At 42.9% G+C, this 22,712-nt stretch overlaps 1 protein-coding gene across 2 annotated transcripts in view; it reads left to right on the forward strand.

Moving 5' to 3' along the window:
* The first annotated feature begins 345 nt into the window (after positions 1–345).
* Positions 346–22,712, forward strand: part of GMDS (GDP-mannose 4,6-dehydratase) — a 426,883-nt gene continuing 404,516 nt past the window's right edge. The window contains exons 1-2 of one of the 2 annotated variants that reach the window (XM_055704690.1): positions 346–723; positions 1,538–1,662. In XM_055704690.1, the coding sequence (XP_055560665.1) occupies positions 1,543–1,662 (120 nt within the window). In that variant the 5' untranslated portion in view covers positions 346–723; positions 1,538–1,542. The remainder of the gene's footprint in view (positions 724–1,537; positions 1,663–22,712) is intronic. The other variant, XM_055704691.1, reaches the window with a different exon arrangement.

Below are 22,712 nucleotides of genomic sequence, written 5' to 3' on the forward strand. Positions count from 1 at the left end.
GGGCCGCAGCCCGCTCAACTCTTCTCACGTGGCACCGCCTCGACACGCGGTCAGGAAGTCGGCGGCCCGGCTCCTCCGCGGCGGCCGCTGCGCAGGCCACGCCCCCTCTGCCCGCTCTCAGCCAATTACCGCGCCTACCTTCGGCCCCTGCGCGCCGACGCTGCCAGGCGGCGAGCTGCGTCTTCTGTGCCTTTAAGGAAGCGTCGGGGCTCCTGATTGGCTGAGGGTCCGAGCGGGGCGGGGCAAGACTGAGAGGAGGCGTGGCTACAGCGGAGCGTGAGCTCGGGCCGCTTGGCCGGCGCGCGCCTGCGCGGGGCTGGGCCGGGCCGGGACGGCGGCGGGGCTGCACCTGCGGCCGCCGCGGGGCGGGGCGGAGCGGAGTGGAGCGGGGCGGGGCGGGGCGGGAGCGCCGGCGGGCAGCCGGCCAGCGCGGAAATGCCGGAGCGGCAGAGGTAGCCCCCGGGTGGCGGCAGCCCATGTGCGAGCCGCGCTCGGGGCGGCAGGCGTCCTCCTCTCCCTGCCCGCCCCCAGCGCCGTGAGCCTGCCCCCGGCGGCCGCGCCTCCGCCCCGGGCTATCTCCGCACCTGGGCCGCGCCCGCCGCCGCCGCCGGGAGGATGGCACAGCCGGCGGCGGAGGCGTGTGCCTGCGCCGCGGCACCGGCAGACGATGGCGAGGAGACAAACGGCAGGAAGGTGGCTCTCATCACGGGCATCACTGGGCAGGTAACGGTGGGGGCTCCCCGCGTTGCCGGGTTCTCCCCGCGCGGGGGGCCAGGGCTGCCGGTGGCGGAGGACGCGGGGGGAGTCCCGCCGTGAGGGGCCCGTGGGCAGCCGTGACCGAGGCCGTGCGTGGGAGCGGTGCCGGCGGAGGGCTTGGCGTGGGGCTGCCGGGCGCCTGCGACGGCTCTCCCGCCCTCCCGGGACCCCGCGCTCCCAGCGCCGTGTAACGGGGCTGCCGACCCCGTGCCCGGTGCCCCCTCCCCCCTGCCGTTCGTGCCGGGGCCCCCTCTGACAGCCCCCGGCCGCTTTGGGGACGGAGAGACCGGCCCGGGGTAACGGCCCCCTCTGGCCTCGCCCACGGCAGCCGGGGCTGCGCGCCCTGGGGCTCCAGGTGTTCCGTGTGAGGGGTGGTGCGTCGCCTTTACATCTCAGCTTTGGGCTGTCTTATAGGAACCTTTACCAGGAATTGCTAAGAAATCAGCTAAACCTGTACCAAGGTGAGGTGTGAAGTGAGCGTCGGTGAGAGAGGAGCCGCCCCTAGAAAAGGCAGAAGCCAGTGTTGGGGCCCTTCATCCTGGTGGTCTAAAGTGGTGAAGGCAGCGGTGCGGTGGTACCGGTGCGGGTGTGAGGCATGATCTGGGCAGACTTGTCACTCGGAGGGGCTTTTTGCCACCGATCTCTTCATTTACAGTCAGTACCTGCTTTATACCCAGACCTGAATGGATGACAAAAGCATCTCCCCAGGCTGCTTGTTTTGTATTCATGTGCGTTCATTGCAGTCTCCCTTTTTTTTTTTTTTTGGCTGTATTACTCATAGGGATAATGATGCTCTCAGAGTCCTGGTGTTTTGAGCAAGAAGGTGCAGGAGAAAAATGGCATGGAAGGAAAAATCACAATTTCCCTTGGAGCAGCTTCTGCACTGTGAAAAAAGATGTGCTGGTGGTGAGTTTTAATGTGGTGAGACCTGCAGGAGTGTTGATATATGCAGTTTGTACCTTGTGCTGCTACACTCCTAACAGGCAGCTTGGATATTTGGTCAGATTGTTTGTCCCCACAGAGGTCTGCATTGTTGTTTTTTTGCTGGCAAGTGGGTGCTAAATGAAAGCTGTCCATGACATGCTTAGTCATATTTGAGGAACATCTTATTTGTAATGCAAATGTTGCCTACTGCCTGGACAAAACTACGCTGCTTGCATGTGGCTTATCTCTTGGAACCTGCTGAATGACTTCTGCTTGGAGGGTATACCTTCTGTGATTAGTATAGCCTATTAAGTAGGTAGTGTTGTATAGCAAGCATTAATGTTCGTCTTAGAATCCCAGTAGAACAGCTTTTTCTCCTTTGTGGTGTTCGTTTAATCAGTGACAGCTTCATACATGGAAGATCTTCCCCTTCAACTCTTGACTTGTCCTGGTATGCTTGCAGATCCACTTGTGAGGTGCTGGTGTGGATTGTATAGAAGGCCATCGGCATTGTGGGAAAGTACATGTAGCTCAAAACAAACATGTTGCTCTTTCACCCTGAGACAATGTTTGTCAATGCTTTTTACACTAGAAGAGCCACCTGACCTTTTGTGAGGGAGCGAATCCAGAGACAATATAGTGTCATAGCAGCTTTCATCTATTATCCAAGAGAATCTGCACTGTGCTTTGAACATTCATCTGCTGTTCATGTTTTACCTCATCATGTCTGTTCTCACGTGTTCTTGTAACACTTTGGGGCACCCACTCTTCCCGTGGGTTAGTAACTGTCTGCCAGTAGCAAGCTGAGGAAAGCCCTCCAGGTGGCTGTCTGACAAGGAGATACAGCTGTGTCTGAGAAGAGGAAAAACTAATAATCTGTATATACTAACATTTTTGCTTGATCTTTATTTTTAGCAAGAGGACAGTCAGAGCTTTCCCAAGGACTACTTTGGTGCTGTTTGAACAGTCTTCCAGTTTGTTGACAGAAGTATGTTTTTCTTCATCAAAGATAGTAAGTTAGAGGCCTGTAGCTACAGTGCCCTGGCTCTTTCAGTACTGTGTTCTCTTGGTTTTTTCTGTTTTCAGAGCAGCTCTTTCATCTTAATTTCACCTTTGTCACATATATTATTTAGCGTTGGAACGTGTGGAGAACCAGAGCTAGTAAAGGCCTGGGGTACCTGAAAGTAAGTTAGTGAGGTTGGGTGCCTGAGTGACAAGACTGTACCAACTCTTGGCTTAGGATGGAAGTTTTGTGTTGAGGGTGGCCTTTTTTGGGATCCTTTATTCTGCTGTGACTTTGAGATCTGCTAGGAAACCTCATCCCTCTCTTCTTAGATGAACTTTAACGAAAGTCACTGCAGTACTTGTTCCTTGCCCCTATTTGAGTCCCTTTATTTTTATGTGATAGTTTTTGTTTTATTGAGAGGAGCCTCACCCAGAAATGGGAGACTTGGATTCTCTTTCTTATCTGTGAATGGGCAGACTTGCATGTCCTACCTCCTGGGAGAAAGTCCTAGTGCCATCTGTTTTTTAAACTTAATTACCATGTGTAAATTGTATAAATATGTTTAGGTGGAAGCTGGAGTTCAGGCTTTGTCTTTCCTGGGTAGTTACTTTAATTACTTGACTGAAGAGAGTTGGTCTGTTCATTCTTCCTCAGAACTGGTCTCTTTCAAGGTAAGCGATAAAGGCTTGGATCTCTTCAGGCTGAGGAAGACATGGAACAGAATTGTATGGTAGACTCCCCTTATTTAGACCTGCCCCCCTCTGCTACAGCAAGTTTCTTTTAAGAGAGGGTTGCTATAGATGCATGGTATAAGGAACCTGCTTTGGTTTGTGTGTGGTCAGTGTAATGTGGGAGCATTTACTGAACTAAGGCCCCGTAGGGCCTGGTCCCTGAGCAAGGATAGGTGGGAGGCAAGTGCTGATCTAGCTGGGCTGTGACAATTTTAGGCAAGTGTAGAAGTTGTGCTTTTGTCTTTAGAATACTCTTGGGCCAAGCAAGGTGCTGCTTGAGCTGTGGCAGCCCTTTCTGACTTGAGATGATGCCACAGCAAGTGTGCTTAATCATAGTGTTGAAACTGGACAACTCATTTTATTTTTCAGAACTTCTGTATAGCTGTGAACATCCGGATTGTCCATCTTTTCCACTGACAAAAGATGGAATTTTGTTTCTGCTGTGACTGAGAAATGAGCTCAGGTAGGGCTATATCTTGACAATGGGGCAATTGACCGATGATGCGGTTTTGGTTGAAATACACCATGGAGATATGGCACAGCTTTAACTTCTGATTCATGGACTTCTAATGGGATTCATAAGACTTCACAGGATACCAGAAAAGGGTGGGCTGTCTGCAGGAGTTCTTCTGTATAGTGAGTGACTAGAGGCTTGTGCCATGGTGCCAGCTTACTGCACCAGTTAACAAGACCAGTTCACATGGCTTGTTTCTCTTCTAGGTACAAGATGTGAAAAGAACAATTCTCTGTGAGGGTGAATGTGTTACTGACAGAAAGGTAAATTTTTGACCTTTGGCCAAATAATAGGAGTTTGCTATGTGTGTGGTGAAGTCACAAAGGAAAACAGTTTCCTGGCAGCCAGGGCTTGATCTTGGTCTCTATGAAATCAAACCAGATAAATGAACCTCTGCAAATTCTGCATTTACCCATGGGGTTAGAGAGAAATCAGTATTATTCTACCACTTGCATTGCTGATAAGAGACTCTAAGCACATAGGCAGTGGTGTTGTATACTCCTCTTGCAGTATTGAGATTTCCCTTGTCTCCTTTCGCACGCCACAGCAGCGGCACAAACCACACTTCGCTGTTTTGCTAAAATGACTTCCAGAATGAGGCAATTGCTGTGGTTGGATGGATGAAACATCTCTGAAATGTCATGTAGGTATTGGTCTGCTGGTAGGCTGCTGGTGGTAGTGCATAGCACTTTATTCATTTAAGGAAAGGTACTTCAAATGAAACAGGCCTGTTCTATGTATTAAAATGGAAGTATTTTTTACAGAACTAGAATGTGGTTCTTACAAAGAGTGTTTTCACAATGCAAAATAGATGTGCTGGAATTTTCAAAATGTTATACCTTGAAGAATTACTCTGTAAAAATCGGAAAAATTTGAATCAAATACCAGTATAACTAACAAATTTAATTCTAGATATGCAGAGATGTCTGGTTTCTTATTTGGGGAAGCTACTAAAGTGGTGCTTTGACGTGACTTTTTTCTAGGCACTGTGACTAAATGTCTGTTAAAGTTGCATCTTTCTGGAAAGTCTGATCGCAGTGCAATCAATATGATTGTCTTTCTATACACTGATGCTTGTAAGAGTATTTAGATATTTGACTACTTGAAGAAATACCGAGAAATGCTCTGGCTGAGGCTAATGACAAGGTTATATGTTGATGTTTCTACTTTTCCCCATGGATTATGAGGAGTGAATAATTTGTATCTTGTGTCAGTTTTACTTAAAGAGACAGTAAAGTAGGAGGTTTATAGACAAAAATCATTCAACACGCACTTATAAAGCTCAGTTTTGAATGAAGCAATGCACTTGAATTTGAGTGTCAATACATGGCCAGAGGCTATTGCAAATCGTAGATAGTATAGATAGAGAAAGCAGTTGTGTTTCGGCTTTGAGAGCTCTTACAGCAGCAGTACTAGCACCCCCTTGCCTGCAGGTCTTTCAAATTCAGCTGTCGTTTGGCAAAACAAAGTAGCAGCCTCCGAACTTTCAGCGAAACGCTAAGATAAAGTCTAAGTAGGACTGGCAAATGAGCATGCATGCAGAAATGCAAGTATGCTCTCTTTAATTGGTTGATGTAGCTAGAATATGGGCTCTGCCTCTGTCTTACTGGTATCAGAAGTTCAATCAGTTGCTTATGGCCTTTGCTAATGCCTGTAACACACCAAACCCCTATACATGTGTACTGCAAGTTTTATGTAGATGTTACATTTGAGAAAGGCTGACTGTATGGGGTGGGGGGTGGGGTGGGGGGCAGGGAAGATACTGAGAAAGCAAGATCAGCTGTTGTGAATTGAGTTGTGTTTCTAAATGTGGCTGTTGAGAGTGAAACCAAGCGAGACAGACTCTGTGGGGCAAACTACTAGTAGTAAGAAAACATGACTCATGACTTAGTATTTTAAAAAAATAAATAAAAATGAATAGGTGGTATGGAATGTTACTATAAAGCTCTTCAATATTCTATGGCTAAGAACTTGCTTTCTTGGAGAAGGGTTGTAGAGGAAACAGTTAAGTAACTTTTCTAAAAAGTTGCTTTTTTAAAGTATTGTGATCAAGTATTGAGGTAGGAATCTGTCACTGGGGAGTGCGTGTATACCTGGAAGGCATGTGTAGGAAACATTATAGCCCGTTGTACCGCCGAGAAGTTGCTGGTTTGCCAGATGAAGGATAAAATCCAAAGAATTTCTTTTCTTTATAGAAATAGGAGGATAGTGTCTGCTGAAATGGGCTAAAGCTAAATATTAGTATTGCTGCTTTTTCATTTAAACAAATACTGTCTTGGCTGAAACCAGGTACTCTTTCAGTTGTTCTCTTGAGTGAGACTTTCAGACGTGTTGAACATCCTTATCTTAGTTAGAGGATGCAGAGATGTAGGAGCACTAATTTGGGCACAAACAGAAATACAAGAAACTTCATTTAATTTTGAAGAGGGTGTGTGGTGTTTGGAGGTTTTGGGATTGTTTTCTTTTAAATTATGAGTATGGTCAAGCACTGGAACAGACTGCCCAGTGAAGTTGTGGAGGGTCTGTTCCTGGAGGTATTCAAAACCAAACTGGACATGTCCCTGAGTGATATGCTTTAGTTGATGCTGGCTTGAGCAGGGCACTTGGACTGGATGATCCACAGAGGTCCTTTCCAACAAACTTCTTTGATTCTGAGAGTCCTCCACAGTATGAGAAGTTGAACACCTGCATATTGTAAGAAGATGGCATAAGCGGCTTATGTAAAACTCTGCAGCGAATGAATAGTGGCTGTGGTGTGAAACCCAAGCTTGCCTAAAATATAATTCCAGCTCTTTCCTTTTACAGGGTATAAATACAAGTGTTTCTATTAAGTTTCATCCAAAAAGAAACTTGAGAAAAAGGTATCTTATTGAAAAGTAGTATAACAAATACTGAAATGGGAGACCAGAATAGTATCTGAAAAGAGGTCTGATTTTTAGGAGGATGTCTGAATTTTGATTGTCTTGGATCTCCCTCTGAGGGGAGGAGGATTACCAGATAGTCTAATTCACCTAATGCATTGACCCCTTACCAAAGGAATCTCCAAGTGCGTGGTCTGTGCCTTTCTCTTTAATCTGTGTTTCATATTCCACAGCAACATGTGCAGATTGGTAGGGCTTTAGTCTTCTCCAAGAGCCAGGTGTCCAGGATGTTGGCCACTCTGTGCGCTTGCCCAGAGGAGTCCAGGTGTATTCCATTGCCTTTCAGAATAGTGCAGTTAGTGGTGGTGTTTGAATATAAGTGAGCTATAAGATACTCATGATAAAAAGTAACAGGATTTGTTCATGTTTGTCTTGATGTATTAACTTTCCTTTTTTCTTTCTGTCTTTTCTCACCCTTGCTCAATGTTTGTGACTGCCAGTGGAGTCTATTCTCTGGTTGCTTACTGGAGGGGGAGGTTCTGGTAGCCTGGCTCAGTTAGTAGGTGGGACTCAAGGACCAGTGTAGGCAATCTGATTCTTTGTGTTTGAACAGGGTGTGTACAGGATGTGGATTCAAACCCACTGTGAACAGCAAGTGAATTACAAGGTACTGTGTACTGTGATGTGTACCTGCTGTGAAAGTAGATAAAACACTGAAAATATTCCAGGGAGAATAAAATCATAAAGTTCATGTTAATGGTGCTAAGATATGAAACACATAGAAGCATGGTACTCAATTTGGGTTTGGGAAGCTGACTTCATCCTAGCAACACTTATCTTGAGCGCTGTGGATAGTCATAGGGTACTATTGCCCTTGCTGCCCAGACTGACAAGGAGAGCAGAATATCCCATTGCCAGCAGCATGCTACTTGCTTAGTCTTTGGATTTCTTTTTGTTTGTGGGTTTTTTAATTTAATGAAGATTGACTTTCAGTGTAGAGAGAACCTATATTTCTCTATTTCCTAAGTTTCTTAAAGAGTTGAAGTGTCCTCTTTATGTACCTACAGCTGATCCAAACTGAAGAGAGAACTCCTGTGAAACTTTTTTTTTTCCCCTGCAAGTTCATCCTCTCCAACTAAGTTTTGGTCTTTTCTCTTCTGATTGTCTCTTTCATATCTTTTTGTCTGTTGAGCTTTCTGCACAAGGGAGTCAGTTTCTTAGAAAATAGATAGCTATGCAGAAGAAGAAGGAAAATGGAGTACTTAAACCTGCTGATGGCCTGTGAAGAACACATCATAGGTTACCGCTCTGATCCCTGTAATCCAATAAAGCTGAATGAAAGGTTTTTCAGTGCAGTTGTGGTACTGGTATTCATCCTCATGGTGCCTCCTGTTGCCCACACCTTACTTCTCTTTGGAGTGCTGAGACTAAATCTCTTCGCACTCACCTACGCTTTCACTTAGTCTGGGAGCCAGGAAGCACTTTCTCTCTTGATAATTTCTAGCAAGTTTATCCCAGCTTCTTCAGACTTCTGAGTCTGGAGTAGAGTCCTGATTAAGTATATGTTCTTACGAACTTGCCAGTTCTTTCTGCTATGCTGTTGCAGCACAACTCGGGCTTATTTTGGAAAGCATGGTTTCCTCGAAGCACGATGTGAACAGTAACACAAGAACAAGTCAGCAGCATGGTAGATGTCTAATTTCCTCTCACAGGTGTGTGTTCTCTTTTGCTCTGAATCTCTTGCTACTTTGGTTGCTTTCTAGCCAAATGAGCAAAATAAAATATTTTTTTTCTTAATTTTGTCACCTCCTGCTTTTTTCATATGAATTTGTGGATTACTTTTTCAGGACCTCAGCTAAAGAATTCCTTTGGGTCATATGTATATGAGCTGGGGGATGTAGTTATGGCCAAAATTTTCAAGTAAGCAAAGCTATAGAAGGTAAGGGGAAAGAGTGGAATTCTTTCCAGTTTCCTCTTAACTATTACTGAAAAGTTCCTATAGCTGCTTCTGTTTCTGGGGTGTGCACAGACTTGACAATCTAAATCTACAATGAAGCTTTTGTAAAGCCTGCCAAACAAGTTACTGTAAGCCAGCTTATCTGTTGTCACCTGTGCTTTTTACATGCGTCTACACAACTGAACTTCCTTGTATGCAATGTAAATGTTGCAACAATTTTGTTTCATTTATTTGCAAAGTAGTATACCTAAGGCAGGAGGCAGGCTTCCTTCTTCAGGAGTATTTCTTGTTGAAGTTTTGTTGTGTTTTTGTTTTTTTTTTTTAAGTGGGAAACATGAATTTTGCTTTAACTGAAAATCAGCTGACAGTAAGCAAATTAAACCTAAGGCCATGTCTGTTTACTTTATGGTCTGGTTGCAGTTAGTTCGGTGGCAAGTACCACTGAAGATCATTTGATACTGTACCCTGAGACAGCTGTTGCACTGAATGTGTAGTACATCTTGCGTCGTGCAGTCAGATCAGTCAGAAGTTGACAATATCACAACACATTTGTAGTGATGCTCAGCTAAATACAGTGATTCAATGGGTACATCAGCCAAAAAAAATGCACTTGCCTTGGGTGTGGGATGCCACAGCTCTTGGCTTTTTGTAAGGAGTTTCCAAGTAGATAAACTAGCTTGTGCTGTATTTGCTATGCTTGAACACCTTTGAAATACCAAGAAGAAATTATGCTTGCTCTGGAAAAATCTGAGTAGATATTAAATATGGTAGGATACAGTCAGATTTTATGGAGGGTTTCTGCAGGGCTTTGCTTTAGCTGTCATTTGACCCATTTATTGCTGCTTGGAAATTCTTCTCACAGGAGAATTCCTACAGCCTGTGGTGAAATCTAATGCAGAAGGAAAAACATCTGTCACGTTGAATGTCTAGTTGAGTGCTTTTGCTGTAATGAGAGGATACCTTGTCTCTGCTGCATATGACACCTGCATAACTATTAAATATGTGCCTCTTGGCTTTTTTTCCTCTTCTGAGTTCCTGAGGAGATGATGTTCTTTGAATGTGTTATGTATATTGCATACGGATCTCTAAAGTTCCACCTTCCAGGATAGTGCTGAAGTATGTGGTAACAGATAAGCTGTCAGATCTGCTGTAACTGGTCATGTGTATTCATAGGCACTTAGAGGTTGCATGTCACCATACCGCAATAGAAGCTTAGCCCACCCCACCCTCCCCCCGACCCCAAAGTCAGAAAACACGTAGCAACTTGGAAAAGAGTAGACAGTTATCTTAGCTGTATCCTATAATGTCTGAACCCATGCCAGAAACAGCTTGAATGTTTACCAGTTTATGAATGGCAATAAGCCTTTCCCAAGGTGTGTAGGATGGTATTTATATCTAGAAGGAAATAAAACCTGAAGTCAGGCAGGGAATACTCCTGACTCTTCCTATACGTAACCTGTTGCTGATTTTTATGCTTCTACCCTGATATGCAGCAGTCCCTTCTGATTGCTGCTGTAGTCCTTATGTGTACATTTCTTCTGGTGCTGTTCTGAAACTGGGAAACAACATCTGGCTGTTTGGGATGCTACTTGTCAGATTGCAGGCATGTTGTCATGGGGTGTGGTTATTTTGTTTGCTTTTGTTCATAACATTTGTTTGACGCATGCGGGATCTCTTTTGGTGCATTAGCAATGGCTGGCTTAGTCAGTGATACTGGTGGTGACCTGTAGCTTCCTCTCACAATTTATCTTCTAGTAAGATAAGGAATAACCACTGTATATTTGGCTGCTGGTTGGTGTCCTTGCCTTCTTTAGCACTGATAGCACTCTCTAAAAAGAATAAACATTACTGTGGAGCAGGCTTGTTTTTGAAATGCTGAAATTTCTGGCTATGCTTTTTGGATTTCATACAACTAAATGATTGTGGGTTTGATGCCATGATTACACAGTAGTAGTCTGTCAATGTATTCCTGCCAAACTTTGGCATGCTGTTTGCCTCTGAAATTAAAGTATTATTAAAAGCCTACAATATGTACTGTATAAAAAGGATACAGAACTTTTCAGACCTGCATGCAAAATATATTTTTCCATCTTCCAGGTGGCTTTGTGAGCTATCTGTGTTCCATGGCAATGCTTAAGGAGACAGCCCACAAGCTGCTTTGCTGGTCCTGGTTTGACTGTTACTGGTCAAGTGTTGTGCTGAAGCTCAGGTCTGGTCTGTACTGGCAGAACTTCACTGACTCTGCTTAGAAGTTGTTGAGTTTTTTCCCCTTAATGTTTGCAGTGATACTGCAGGCTGTTTCAGAATCTGGCTGGCCTTTGAACAGCAGCAGCGGTTCTGTGGTTGTAGGTCTGCAGGCTCAGTAGCATGTATTTTATTTTTGAATGTAAAATAAATTTGGAAAATTATTCCTGAAGATGTAAAAGCAAGGAAGTCATTATGACTAAGAGTTAAACTTCAGTTTATGCCCTTTAGAGTTATACTTGTAGCTGATCAAAGATTGAAAACTTAAAACAGTGGTTTTGCTTCATGGATTTGATTTCTTAAAATTCTGAAGGTCACCTGATAAGCGTTAGATGTTCCTGTGTTCTTATTGCAGTCCTTTATAGTTGAATATATAGTGCAACTGTTTCAGTCCTCCTGCATTTTAAGATGAGAAGCGGATTTTTTGCTAATTTGGAAGTTCTTTGTTATTAAAGAGTGAAATAGGAGTTTTAATACTATGTCTCCAAAATGACACTTGTTGCATTTCTGTTGGTATTCTTTGTACTTTCAGACCCTTGCAGCTATGCTGGATCACTATTTAGTCATGTTATAAAGAAAACCTTTGTGGAAATGCGTTATTTTGCTGCAGTTTTTTATTTGTGAAGCATAGGTAGAATTTTAAATCATTACATTGTATGTTGCTTTTCTTGTTTAAACAGTATGAGAGATCAGACTTACTTAAAATTGGAAAGTAACTTAGATGGAAAAATACTGACTGTTAATTCCTTTTACAGTGCAATTCAGCTCTATCACACAAACTGACAGTTTTAATCATATCTCAGGATCTCATGTCTATCTGCCTTGACCAGTTAACGGGAAGTGTAACACAGTTCTGCTGAATTGAAAATAAACTAAAATTCCCTAAGCAATGATGCTGTGGTTTTGATTTTGACAAACTGAATGAACTGTAAAATGATGGTTTAAGTTAATGTTAGTTAACATGAAAGTGTGTAAAGCACGAAATGAGAGTGCACACATGCATTTGAAATATGTAACTTACCTATCAGTTAATGTTGTAGCTAGTACTTGCAGTGGTGGGCATACTGCTTACTGTTTTGACACTGGTGAAGTAGCTTGAGTTCCTTTTGGAATTACTTGGTGTGACTTCAGAATGTAATGGTGAACTTTCACTAATTAATTGAAGCCATTAAGTTTCCTTTGTATGAGCCCCTATGGCTGGTGATGGATTCTGTCACCTTGGGTGGGAACCTTCTTGTTTCACTGTTTCTATGCCTGAGTGAGTTGTCCAGGCAGTTTTTTTGGGTGAGTGGGAAACCTCTAGTTTGTTGAGAGCACGGGTGGGTTTGAGCAAATGCAGGTGTCTACCTTGGGATAAGAAGGTTGGTGCTGTGAACTCTGTTGGCTACGTACCCTGACTGACTGGAGGGTGCTCAGGGTGGTTGCCTGATGGGGCTTATGCTTGTGCTGTGCTGAGTAGCACTTCATCTTGCAGTGAGGAAGCATTTATTTTATCTGAAGCACTCTAGGGTAAGCAAAGCTGACAGAACTTGATTACATGTGTTGTTTCTTTTAGTAAGAAGAGCATACTGTGCTGTAAATGTGTGGATATACAATCAAAGCAATAGATACAGTGTGCTTTTACAGGTACTGCTCCAAAGAGACTGCTGCTTTGGAGTTGATCTGGGGAGGAGCAGTGTTCCCAAATCACTGCCTGCCTCCTGAGTGCCCTCAGCACACCGCTGCAGTGATCTTGTCCCTGCTGTCTTCTCCATCCCTGACCCTCTGGTCTTTCTGTCTGAGGTACTGACTGATGTATTTAATTTCTGTCTTACTTGGCCTCAATGATGTGTCTTTTGTTGTTCTCTACCACGTGTGTACTGTGACTTTGGTGTTAAATCATGCTTCCAGGCAAAAATATAATGTTTTTTCTTCCAGATCTCTCTGGAGAGTTCAGGTATTCTTGTCTATTGGTTCACTGAGACTGTGGCACTTCGGTGTAAGCTAATGACTGACAGTGTCCCCCTTGTGAAACCTCCCTATAATTAAAAATTATGTGTGTGTGTGCTGAAGGACAGGGTGGGGTCAATGTATAACCCTGGATGGTAGGAAGAAGAAAAGGGTGGCCAAAAATCAATTAGAGTGGTTGGTTTTTTTAAGGAAGTACAAGCCCACATTCCTAGTGAAGGTCTGAAATCTCGTGAGCGATTCGATATGCTGAATGAAGTAATGTCACAACTTTGATCCTGACCAGTTGACTTTCAGTGGAGTCATTTTAACTTTTAAAAATTGCTTTCACTAAGAAATAATTTGAATTTATGGAAATGGCATTGGCTAGTTACCAACTCTAATATCTTTTTTTAAAAAAAAAAAAGCCAACCTTTAAAAGATTACTCTTAAGAGTTCAGATAGGTTTGGATTTTTTTTCCCTTTAGTTTAAAATTTTGCGTGTATGCAGCTTTCCCTCTGGCATGTGTGGGACTGAGAGGAGAGATGGAGGAGAGCAGGATTTATAAATCTACAGAATTTGTGAGGTGTGTTGCCTTTAAGTCTTTGTAGTTCCATGTGTTCCTCTATCTTAATAAGGAGGCTTCATTTTAATGTGGGATGAGGGGAAAATGTGTAGGAAAGGCCAGGACAAAAAAACCTTACTATTGTTTCTATCTTTACAGTAGGGCTGTACTGCCTTTGTGTATGTGGAAGAAGCATAGCTCTGTTCATATTTTAGTGTGAAGGGAATCGGATTTTTACAATTTAGTGTTTAAATTATCTTACTAAATATTACAACTAAGAGACAGTACAGCTTTTCCACACTGAGGCAGTCAGGGGTGCTAGCCTTCTAAGCTAGTCTGTAATGTTTGTAATTATACTTAACAGCTAGACAGAATAAGATACAGAATGCCTGCAGTATACCTGATGCATCAAAACACGCTGGAAAGAATTTTTTTTTATTCTGGTCACATTCTCTTTGACTCTGCCTTTTATTTAAAAGAAGATTCTCTTCTATTGCAGGACCTCTTCAGTAGTATATCCGTAACGCATGTTTGATTGAAATGCTGTGTTTTTCATGCTTGTTGAGACAGTTGTGGATCATGTGTAAGTTGGGCTTTTAATTTTGTGCGTGCACAGGGCTAATCACTCACTGCTTATTACTTGGTTACACGTTTCCTTGCTTGAATAATCTCAAATGGTGCCTTTTCAAGCATAAATCTGTTAATGCTGTTCTGTGTTTAAGCAAATGGAGGCCAAGTTAGAAAGATCTATAGCTGTGAACTGTGTATTAGTGCGCAGTTTCTTTGGTATACCTCTAATTCTTGAAGAATGTATGCCAAAATTGAGAAATAAGTGTGTGTGATTTTCTGTTTCTTGTGCTCTACCAAGTTTCTGTCTTGCAGTATTTACCAAACTGTCTTTTAAGGTGTAGTCCTATTTGGCAATGATTATATCCAAAAAATGACTTGCAAATTCTGGATTTTACTATTTGGAGATTATGTATTAAAATATAGTTGACTCTTGCATTTTACTCAGTGAGAACAGAAACTGCTCCCTGTGGATACAGACGCAATATGCTTGCTTCTACTGAAGGCCATTTTTACAGCTGGGTGTTAAATTCATGAAAATCAAACTGCTGACACAGCCTTAATCATACTGCCCCAAGTAGCACTTCTTTGTTTCTGTACTACAGTTTCATTGGTGCTATTAATAGCTGACTCCTTACAGGTGTTCACGTATAATAACTCTTACAAGACAACACTTGGTAAGTTTTCAAATGAAACATGTTAATTTTTGCAGAGAGACTTTTTGACTTTTTTTCCTTTTGAGGTTTTTGGTCATAAAAATACATATGTTGAAAATGTTAATTACTTCTAATTCAAGTGCAGCTTTGTGTTAGGGGGGGGAAAGCAGAAGGAGAAATTGGTTTGCCTGTGGTAGTGGGCAGCCTCACTTGATCTAATGTTTCTATTGTCAGTCTCCTTGGAAAAAATACTAATCTGTCTTATAGATCTGCCACTGCTGCTTGGCTGGCAGCACAGCATAGGAGGTGTAGCTACAGCAGTACCCTCTTTGAGGGAGTACTAGATGTAGCAAAACTGGAGAAAAGCCTCTATGCTTCTGTTTGAGACACCAGCAAGGGAAACTGAATACAGCAGTAAAGGCTTTCCTCAGCTGTTGCTGGATGTATATATGGATGTTTCATGCTTTTAGCAGAGCCGGTGATGGAAGGCAGCGTTCCCCTTGCAGGGCTTTCTGTGGCTCCCTCTTGGGTCTGGTGTATGTGGTGGGGTTAGGAGGACAAAGGAGTGACTGTGTATAGAACGTGGATCTGGAACAGCTTAGGTGGGTGTAGTCACTGCGCAGACAGCTTGGAGAAACACCCTCTATGGAGTGAACTGCGAAGCCTGTTGTTCTCTTGTATGGTTATCGAGTCCCATTTTAAAGCAGCTGAGGACTGGCGCATTGCCTTTACCAGGTAGTGGTGATTAATGCAATAATACCCCAGGATGTAATTATCTCAGCCTCTGCAGAAATTGAACTGAGAGTAACTTGTTTCAGAAGTGAGCAATTTTCTGTGTGTGGCTCCTGGCATCTATAAAGCAAACAAGTCTTTGTTCAACTCCGGTTATAACCTCTTTGGGACTGTTGTTGAAACATGGCTAGCAGACCTGGTGTGGTACTGATACGCTTTCTCCCTGGCCTGTACCTGAGCTTGTTGACATCCAAAAAATGCATGCGAGGTTTAAGTGCAAATACTAATGTGTTGATATGGATTTCTAAGATGTATTGGATACTGTAGTATGCATGCATATATAGTTGCACCTTTAAACAGTTTAGGCAATGAAGTCTTCAGTCTGGATTTAGCTGAAAGTTGTTATTAGGCTTTCTAGAGAATTCATAAGAGGAATGGCTTAATTAGCATGGAGACCAGCCTTGCAGAACTAACACTTCTGACATACTGCTATCTTTGTTAATACACTTAGCCACACTTAGTTCATTAATTGCATGGAAAAAGGCTGACTAATCCAGTGGAAATCCAGAGAGGTGGGGGGACTAGCGAGTGAGGAGGAAAAATCATAAAGGTAAAATTTCTGGTTCTGCTGCCTTCTGATTCATGATGTTCCAATGGCTCTATCAGCATTACTGCTGTCAAACCCAGCCAAATCAAAATCTTCAGCTGATGAGAGATAGATGATGCAAGAGCATGTCTAGGGCAGGGAATGGAAGACTGTGTTTAATGCTGGAGATTGCTATTAAACTAAGAGCTAGGAAAAGATGAGGACTGTTAAAACTTACTCCAGCTGAAAACCTTCTTTCAGGGTTTTTTGGTTGATCTTCAGCTGTGGTTGACCTTGGTTGGCCACACAGCCTGGGAAAGTGGCAGGAATATATGAGCTGGTAGTGAGAACAGAGGATAAAGGTAAGATGGTCCCTTTCAGTGGAAGCATGCAGAAGTGAATCTGCGTGCTGTTCGTGAACACAATAAGTATTTTCCAAGAAAGCTTGCTTACAGGTATAAATAAATTGATTTGTCTAGGCATTGCAGTATATTGTGAATAAATTTGATACTCCTGAAGTAATAGTTAAAGGTGAAAGATTACAAGCTACTTGAAGGTAAATATTGTTACTATGCATCGTCAGTTATTAAATCAAATTCTGACTTAATTCTTTGGTTGCTTTACCATAATTTGGTCACCATTCTTAGTACCTCAGCTGTACCTGACTTTTCTTAGGCTTCCATTCTGTTTCCTGTGAGTTCCTCGTGACAAGGTATGAACATTGGTGGTTGAATTTTGTAGTGGGTAATGCTTACCCACTTTTTTTTGATAAGTAATTTTGATTTCAAAACACATTATGATAAGTAATAAGACTTTATATATAATAGAAAGTGCTTTGGGTCTCTTCCTTAAACACTTTCAAGGAGTGCTGCTGTTCTGAACAGCTGCAAGAAGACCTTGTTGTTGGGTGCCCAGGCCTCCTAAGAGTGGAGTTTGAGGAGGAGTAAGTCAGCCTCATACTTCTTCCTCCATTATTTGAAACTGATGTCAAATGCAGTGAAGGCTGAGAAGGGCACGCAAACTTTTGTCAAGTTTCTGCCCCATCTTTGTGATGGGAGAGGAAGCTCTGTGTGTGGTGATCTGAGCAAGAGGAGAAATTATTGCTGAGGAGAGGGAGGACAAAATGGTTTGGAGAGAAGAAAGTCCAAATCTGAAAGCAGAGCACTGTTTGGACCAGGACTGGGGTACCACTTCCCCTTTTTCCCTGACAGGTCAGGAAGCTCATGACCCAGAAGACCTGTCTGTAAATGGCTATTCTCCTTTTGTAGAACTCTTTCATGTTGGTGTGTGGATTTGTAGAAAGTACACTCCATTTCTCTATCTTGATTTTTTTCCTTGCAGCGTGGACCAATACCAGTACTTAACGGAGATTATACTCTTGTTGCGGGACAGCCTGATGCTGCAGTAGCCGTGCTCTCCCTCCTCCCCAGCTGCGAGCGGGGCTGTGCAGCCCTGACACAGTAAAGCTGCCCACCTAGAGGGAAGAGACAGAAAGGCTGCCTGGGCTGCCCTGGCTTGGAAGATCAGCACTTTGCATGAAGGAGATACTGATGGTGAAGGATTTCTGAAGGGGCAAATTGAGTAACTAAGAGCTTCGTTAGTATTTTGTATCCAATAAACCCCCTAGGATCTCCTAGTCAAATAGGAGAGGGTACAATGTAAACAAAATTGATCATAATAGGCCTCTGTGCTTTGAAAGAAATCACTTGGTTTGAGCTACTGTCTTTGCTTTCTCCATTCCTTGATTTGAAAGCAGGCTTTTAAGGAGCAGCTGCACACCTTACTCTGGCTGAAGATAGTACTTTGATAAGTGCTTTTCCCAGCATGCTCTGAATGCATGGCTGTGCTTGCAGAACAGACCTGCTTGTGCCTAAACCTGAACTTTTTATCATAAATGAAAGGATGTATTTGTAAGAGGCAAGAAATTGTGTCCCTTCACTGTATTAACTTTCCCCACCTTGGATCTCTTCTCCCATTGGGTCTTTTCTGTTTTGGGTTTTATGTTTTGTTGGGTTTTTTATATGACTATTAGCTGCCCACCTCGTGTGCTGTTGGGTATTGATTATTAAGAAACCTGCTGCCAGAATCACTGTCATCAAGCAGCTGTAGCTGCCACCATGTACCCCCTCCCTTTCCAAGGTCTCATAGAAAAAACTGATGGCTAACTTTAGAGCTGATGTCAGCCCTTCAGCTTCCCAATTTGAGTGGGAAGGGAGAAAAACTCCTCAATGAACAGTCCTCTCCAGATGGAGTTATGAAGTATGTGTCTTTCTAAACAGTTTCACTGTCGCAGCTGGCGTGCTATGCAGTGATGTAGCGCTGGGTAATGAGGAAAGTAATTCATGATACTTCTATCTGTCCTACTCTGGGACTTGAGAAGTTGCCAGTTTACTCCCAGGCTTGAGGTTTTCACATGCTTGAAAAAAGCCACAAAGTTAGCCAACAACAATCTTGTTCTTTTCTGTTAACAACTTAGTGTTGTCCAGATGTGTAGAGATTTACATATTACTTCCATGCATGAGAAGCTGTGGAACTGTTGCATCCAAGGGTAGTTTCAGGAAGTGATAAGATTTCTGTTTGAGCAGAAAATTGTCCTTGGTTCAATATTTAGTCATTTTCTGAATGTTACCTTTTGAAAATTTTATATATCTTGCTCATCTGGATACAAAACAGGGTGTTGCAGAAGGTATGTATTGCTTTGTGGCAGCCTTTTAAAAAAATCTTGGACCCTGATGAGTAGAAGTATGTGTTTCTGGTTTTTGGCAAAGGCATATTCACTTTGGTTCTTGTGTAAAATAAGTGTTATAAAGGTTCTATCTATGTTGTCTTGACAAAGAGGGAAAACTTAGTTTCATTCCTTCATGATTTTTTTAAAGGAGGAGATTAAACTTGGTATGAGTAGGATGAAATCTTTGTGTTCTTACATATGCCTGGAGTATTTTCTCCGATGTATTTAGTTTCTTCAAGGTTTGCTGCACTGGCATGCCTACTTTCAGATTTCTCATATGAACTGAGCTATTTTTCTGTTCCAGCCTCAGTGCAAAGAGTTTGCTCGCAGATAACTGGTGTGACCATCAAGGGTAGGGAAAACAGATGAAGTAATACTTCATAGTATGGCAGATCTAGAGGGAACTGCTGGAGTATACATGATATTTGTTAATAAGAATTACTGTTTAAAGTTAGCTATTGCTGTTGTGTATGGTATTTGTTTCTTACTGTTTTTCACTAAGTTTTATGAAGTTTTTCACCAGCTTGAATTGCTAGTGCCCGAACGAATCCTTCAGGGAAGAAAACCACAAGTCTGTTAATGCAGGTTATATTTGCTGACACAATGTAGCGTTGGTGCAGAGCATCAGGGATCTTTGGCAGGGTTTTGCTACTGCCCTGATGGATGAGTTTGGTAGCACTATTTCCTAGTCTTGCTGAAACTTCCTGTTATAAGACTGTCCCACTTTGTCTTCATGTCTCTTGCCAGGCTTTAACAGTTGATCCTAAGGTTTCCTATATTGGCTGTCTGTTTTATAACATTTCAATGCAAATGAGCCAATTAGAGGACAAAAAGTATGAGAAAGGGAGAGGATGTCTTAGTGTTGCATAATCTTCGTGCCACTTTGGGGTGGGGTGAGAGCTTTAGAGCATAGTCTTAAGGTCTTTTCTGGGACAAGGGATTTTGTCTCCAATTGGGCTATATTAAACTCTTGAAAAAGTCTGTTCTTGGAGTCAAATAGAGACTTTGTGGTGTTGTCTGTCAGACTTCTGAGAGTTTTCTGTGCTGACCATGTTCCAGTCCTCACAGCTTTTTCTTCTGCCAGACTCGGCATCCCTGTGGGCCTGTGAAATATTTTCCAGACTGTCATAACTGAGGATTGACAGGACTTCTCTTTGTTGGTGAGCTAGGATGAGACTGGGAAGTGGGAGTGCAATCCAAGAGCGTATCTCTTCTGCCTTCTGATCCAAAACTACCTAGGACACCAAAGCCAGAAGAACTGTGCTGTACTTTAAATGGGGGGTGTTAGATGTGGATCAGCATTGTGTAGAAGAGAAATGGGGACTGGAAGTTTAGAAATAAAACTGAGGCAGAGATCATCTGCTGAAGTGGATGATTAAAACCCTGCTGAAGATCTAGCTGAACAAGAGGCTGGGCAAGAAGGCTGGTGCTGAATGTTGGCTGAGTGGAGGTTTTAGTCAGGGAGAGAAGGCAGAGGACAGCTGTGGTGAGGGGCAGCACCACTGAGTTTGGCTGAATGGTGAAGCTGGAGCAAGAATTCAGGACCCTTTTTGTGGTGTCAGGGAAATTCTTAGTTCTTGTCTGGGCTGCCCTTTGCTTCTCTATTTGGCCTCTGCTGTAGGCATGGTGTGAGAGAAGAGACTTCTCGAGATAAGTCAGATCAACACACTGACCTAATGCAGGGTGACGAAGAGGTTTTCACTGGATTGTTGAGCTGATCTGACTTGCCTTGTAGCCACATGCCGCCTTGTATGGGATAGAGAGGGAGAGAGGAGGGCTGCCCTTCTTTTGAAAGTGTGGCTCCATACTGAGGTTTTTGAACCTCCTTCACCAGAAGTTAATGGCTTCCTCGCAGGCTTTTCAAAGATGCTTGGTACATGAGGAGCAAAGTTCCTTTAACTGTTGCTTTGGCATGTTTGGATTGTCTCCCAGTTGATGGCTGTGAAGATCTCACCTTAATGCCCTTGGAAAATGAGGAATGTCAGCAACGAGACTGTATCTCAGTCTTGTGTATGGTTTGCACAGTATAGCAATTTGGTGGCAGAGATGGGGACTATTTGTTGGAGAAGAGTGCCTTTCTGCATTTCATACCCAGGTCTTCCATAGCTACCCCTTTCAGAGCTTGTTACAGAAAAACATATTTAAACACAATTCCAGCTGGTTTCTATTCCAACACTAACTTCTTTTAAAGTAACTTGTTCTTAAGCACAAGCTGTCTTTCTACAAAACTCATGTCGAAGTAATCATAGAATTATAGAATGGTTTGGGCTGGAAGAGACCTTTAAAGATCACCTAGTTCCAACCCGCCTGCCATGGGCAGGGACACCTTCCACTAGACCAGGTTGCCCAAAGCCCCATCCAGCCTGGCCTTGAGCACTTCCAGGGATGGGGCAGCCACAGCTTCTCTGGGCAACCTGTTCCACTGCCTCACCACCCCCACAGTGAAGAACTTCTTTCTAATATCCAATCTAAATCAATGCTCTTTCAGTTTAAAGCCATTCTCCCTTGTCCTATCACTACAGTCCCCCAATAGATTCCCTCCCCATCTTTTCTGAAGACCCCCTTTAGGTACTGGAAGGTTGCTATAAGGTGTGCCCAGAGCCTTCTCTTCTCGAGGCTCAACAACCCCAACTGTCTGAGCCTGTCCTTTTAGGGAAAGTGCTCCAGCCCTCTGATCATGGACCTCTGGACCCACTCAAGCTTGTCCATGGGTTTTTATTCATCCTTATTGAGTGCATTATGTATAAGTTTGTTGCCCTGTGTGGAAAAGTGCTAGAGATGATCCTTTTATTCAATTTACAAATGTTCTGCTCCTGCTTGTGACCTAAGGTATTGTAGTATGAGGTATCATTACAGCTGTGGCTGTTGGTGAGGCAAGTAGGGCATTCATTGCCTTGTTTGTAGGAATGGGGTAATGCTTAAATAATAACTTAGTGTTGTGTTGTATGGAAGATATGGACTGCAGAAGGATTCCAGGCATGTTTTCCCACAGTTCTCTGTTAAGGTTTCCTAGTTTTTACTTGCAGTTTGTCCTATAGTCTGGATTCCTCGTGGACAAATACGTCCAATTCTAAGAACTGTGCTGTTGCTGCTGATGTCCAGCAACACACAAGAAGTGACCGAGTGATTACCAGCCTCTGTCATAACCTTAGCTTCGTTGCAGACAACTTTCCTCATGGAGTTGGAGTCAAATTCTTGACTGCAGAGAAATGCTGGTACCCTTACTGTTCTTGAAACTGATGGAGGTACAAACATAACTGTTTTGCTTCCTTTCTGCATGTGAAGATGGTGAAATTTTGGTCTTTAGAGGAGATTAGCCTGCAGATTGCTAATTCTGATATTGAAAGAGTGGAGTTCTAATCTTCAAGTGAGTTGTTACTTTTTTGCCATTTGAATTTGACAGTGTAAGAACACCTTACCAGTTACTAATTTCAGTAATCAAACCCTCAAATTCTATATGGCTTATCACTGTGGAGGCGTATGTCTCTATCAAGTGGATACCTTATATGTTTAAATTCATACTTTAAAAAACTTCTTGGTAGGCCATGGCTGAGTGAAGCCACTAATGCTCGGTTTTGACCAAAGTTTAAAATGGAGCAGTACTCATTCCATCAGAAAGCTTCCTGGGATATGCTGTTCATATGACTTGTTGATTTCTGAATAACAGCTTGTGACAATTTTTTTATTTCTAAAAAACAATGACTTCTATTTCTGAGCTAGTTAAAAATGAAACAGATGTTGTTTGTCATAGGTCAAGTATAGAGGCTTTGTAAGTAGAGCTACAGTGATAACCTTTCTTCTGTTCTGTGTTGGTGTATTATGCCAAATACAGTCTGTGCTGCAGTACTAATGACTGTTGTCTTACACATTGAGGTTCTTAGTAGTGACCTTTTCAGTTTGAAAAGAAATGTTGGATTTCTCCCAAGTGCAGTGTTTCTAATGTGTGCTACTGTTTCAG

This window comes from Falco cherrug, chromosome 3 (genome assembly GCF_023634085.1).
Source record: "Falco cherrug isolate bFalChe1 chromosome 3, bFalChe1.pri, whole genome shotgun sequence".
Classification (NCBI taxonomy): domain Eukaryota; kingdom Metazoa; phylum Chordata; class Aves; order Falconiformes; family Falconidae; genus Falco; species Falco cherrug.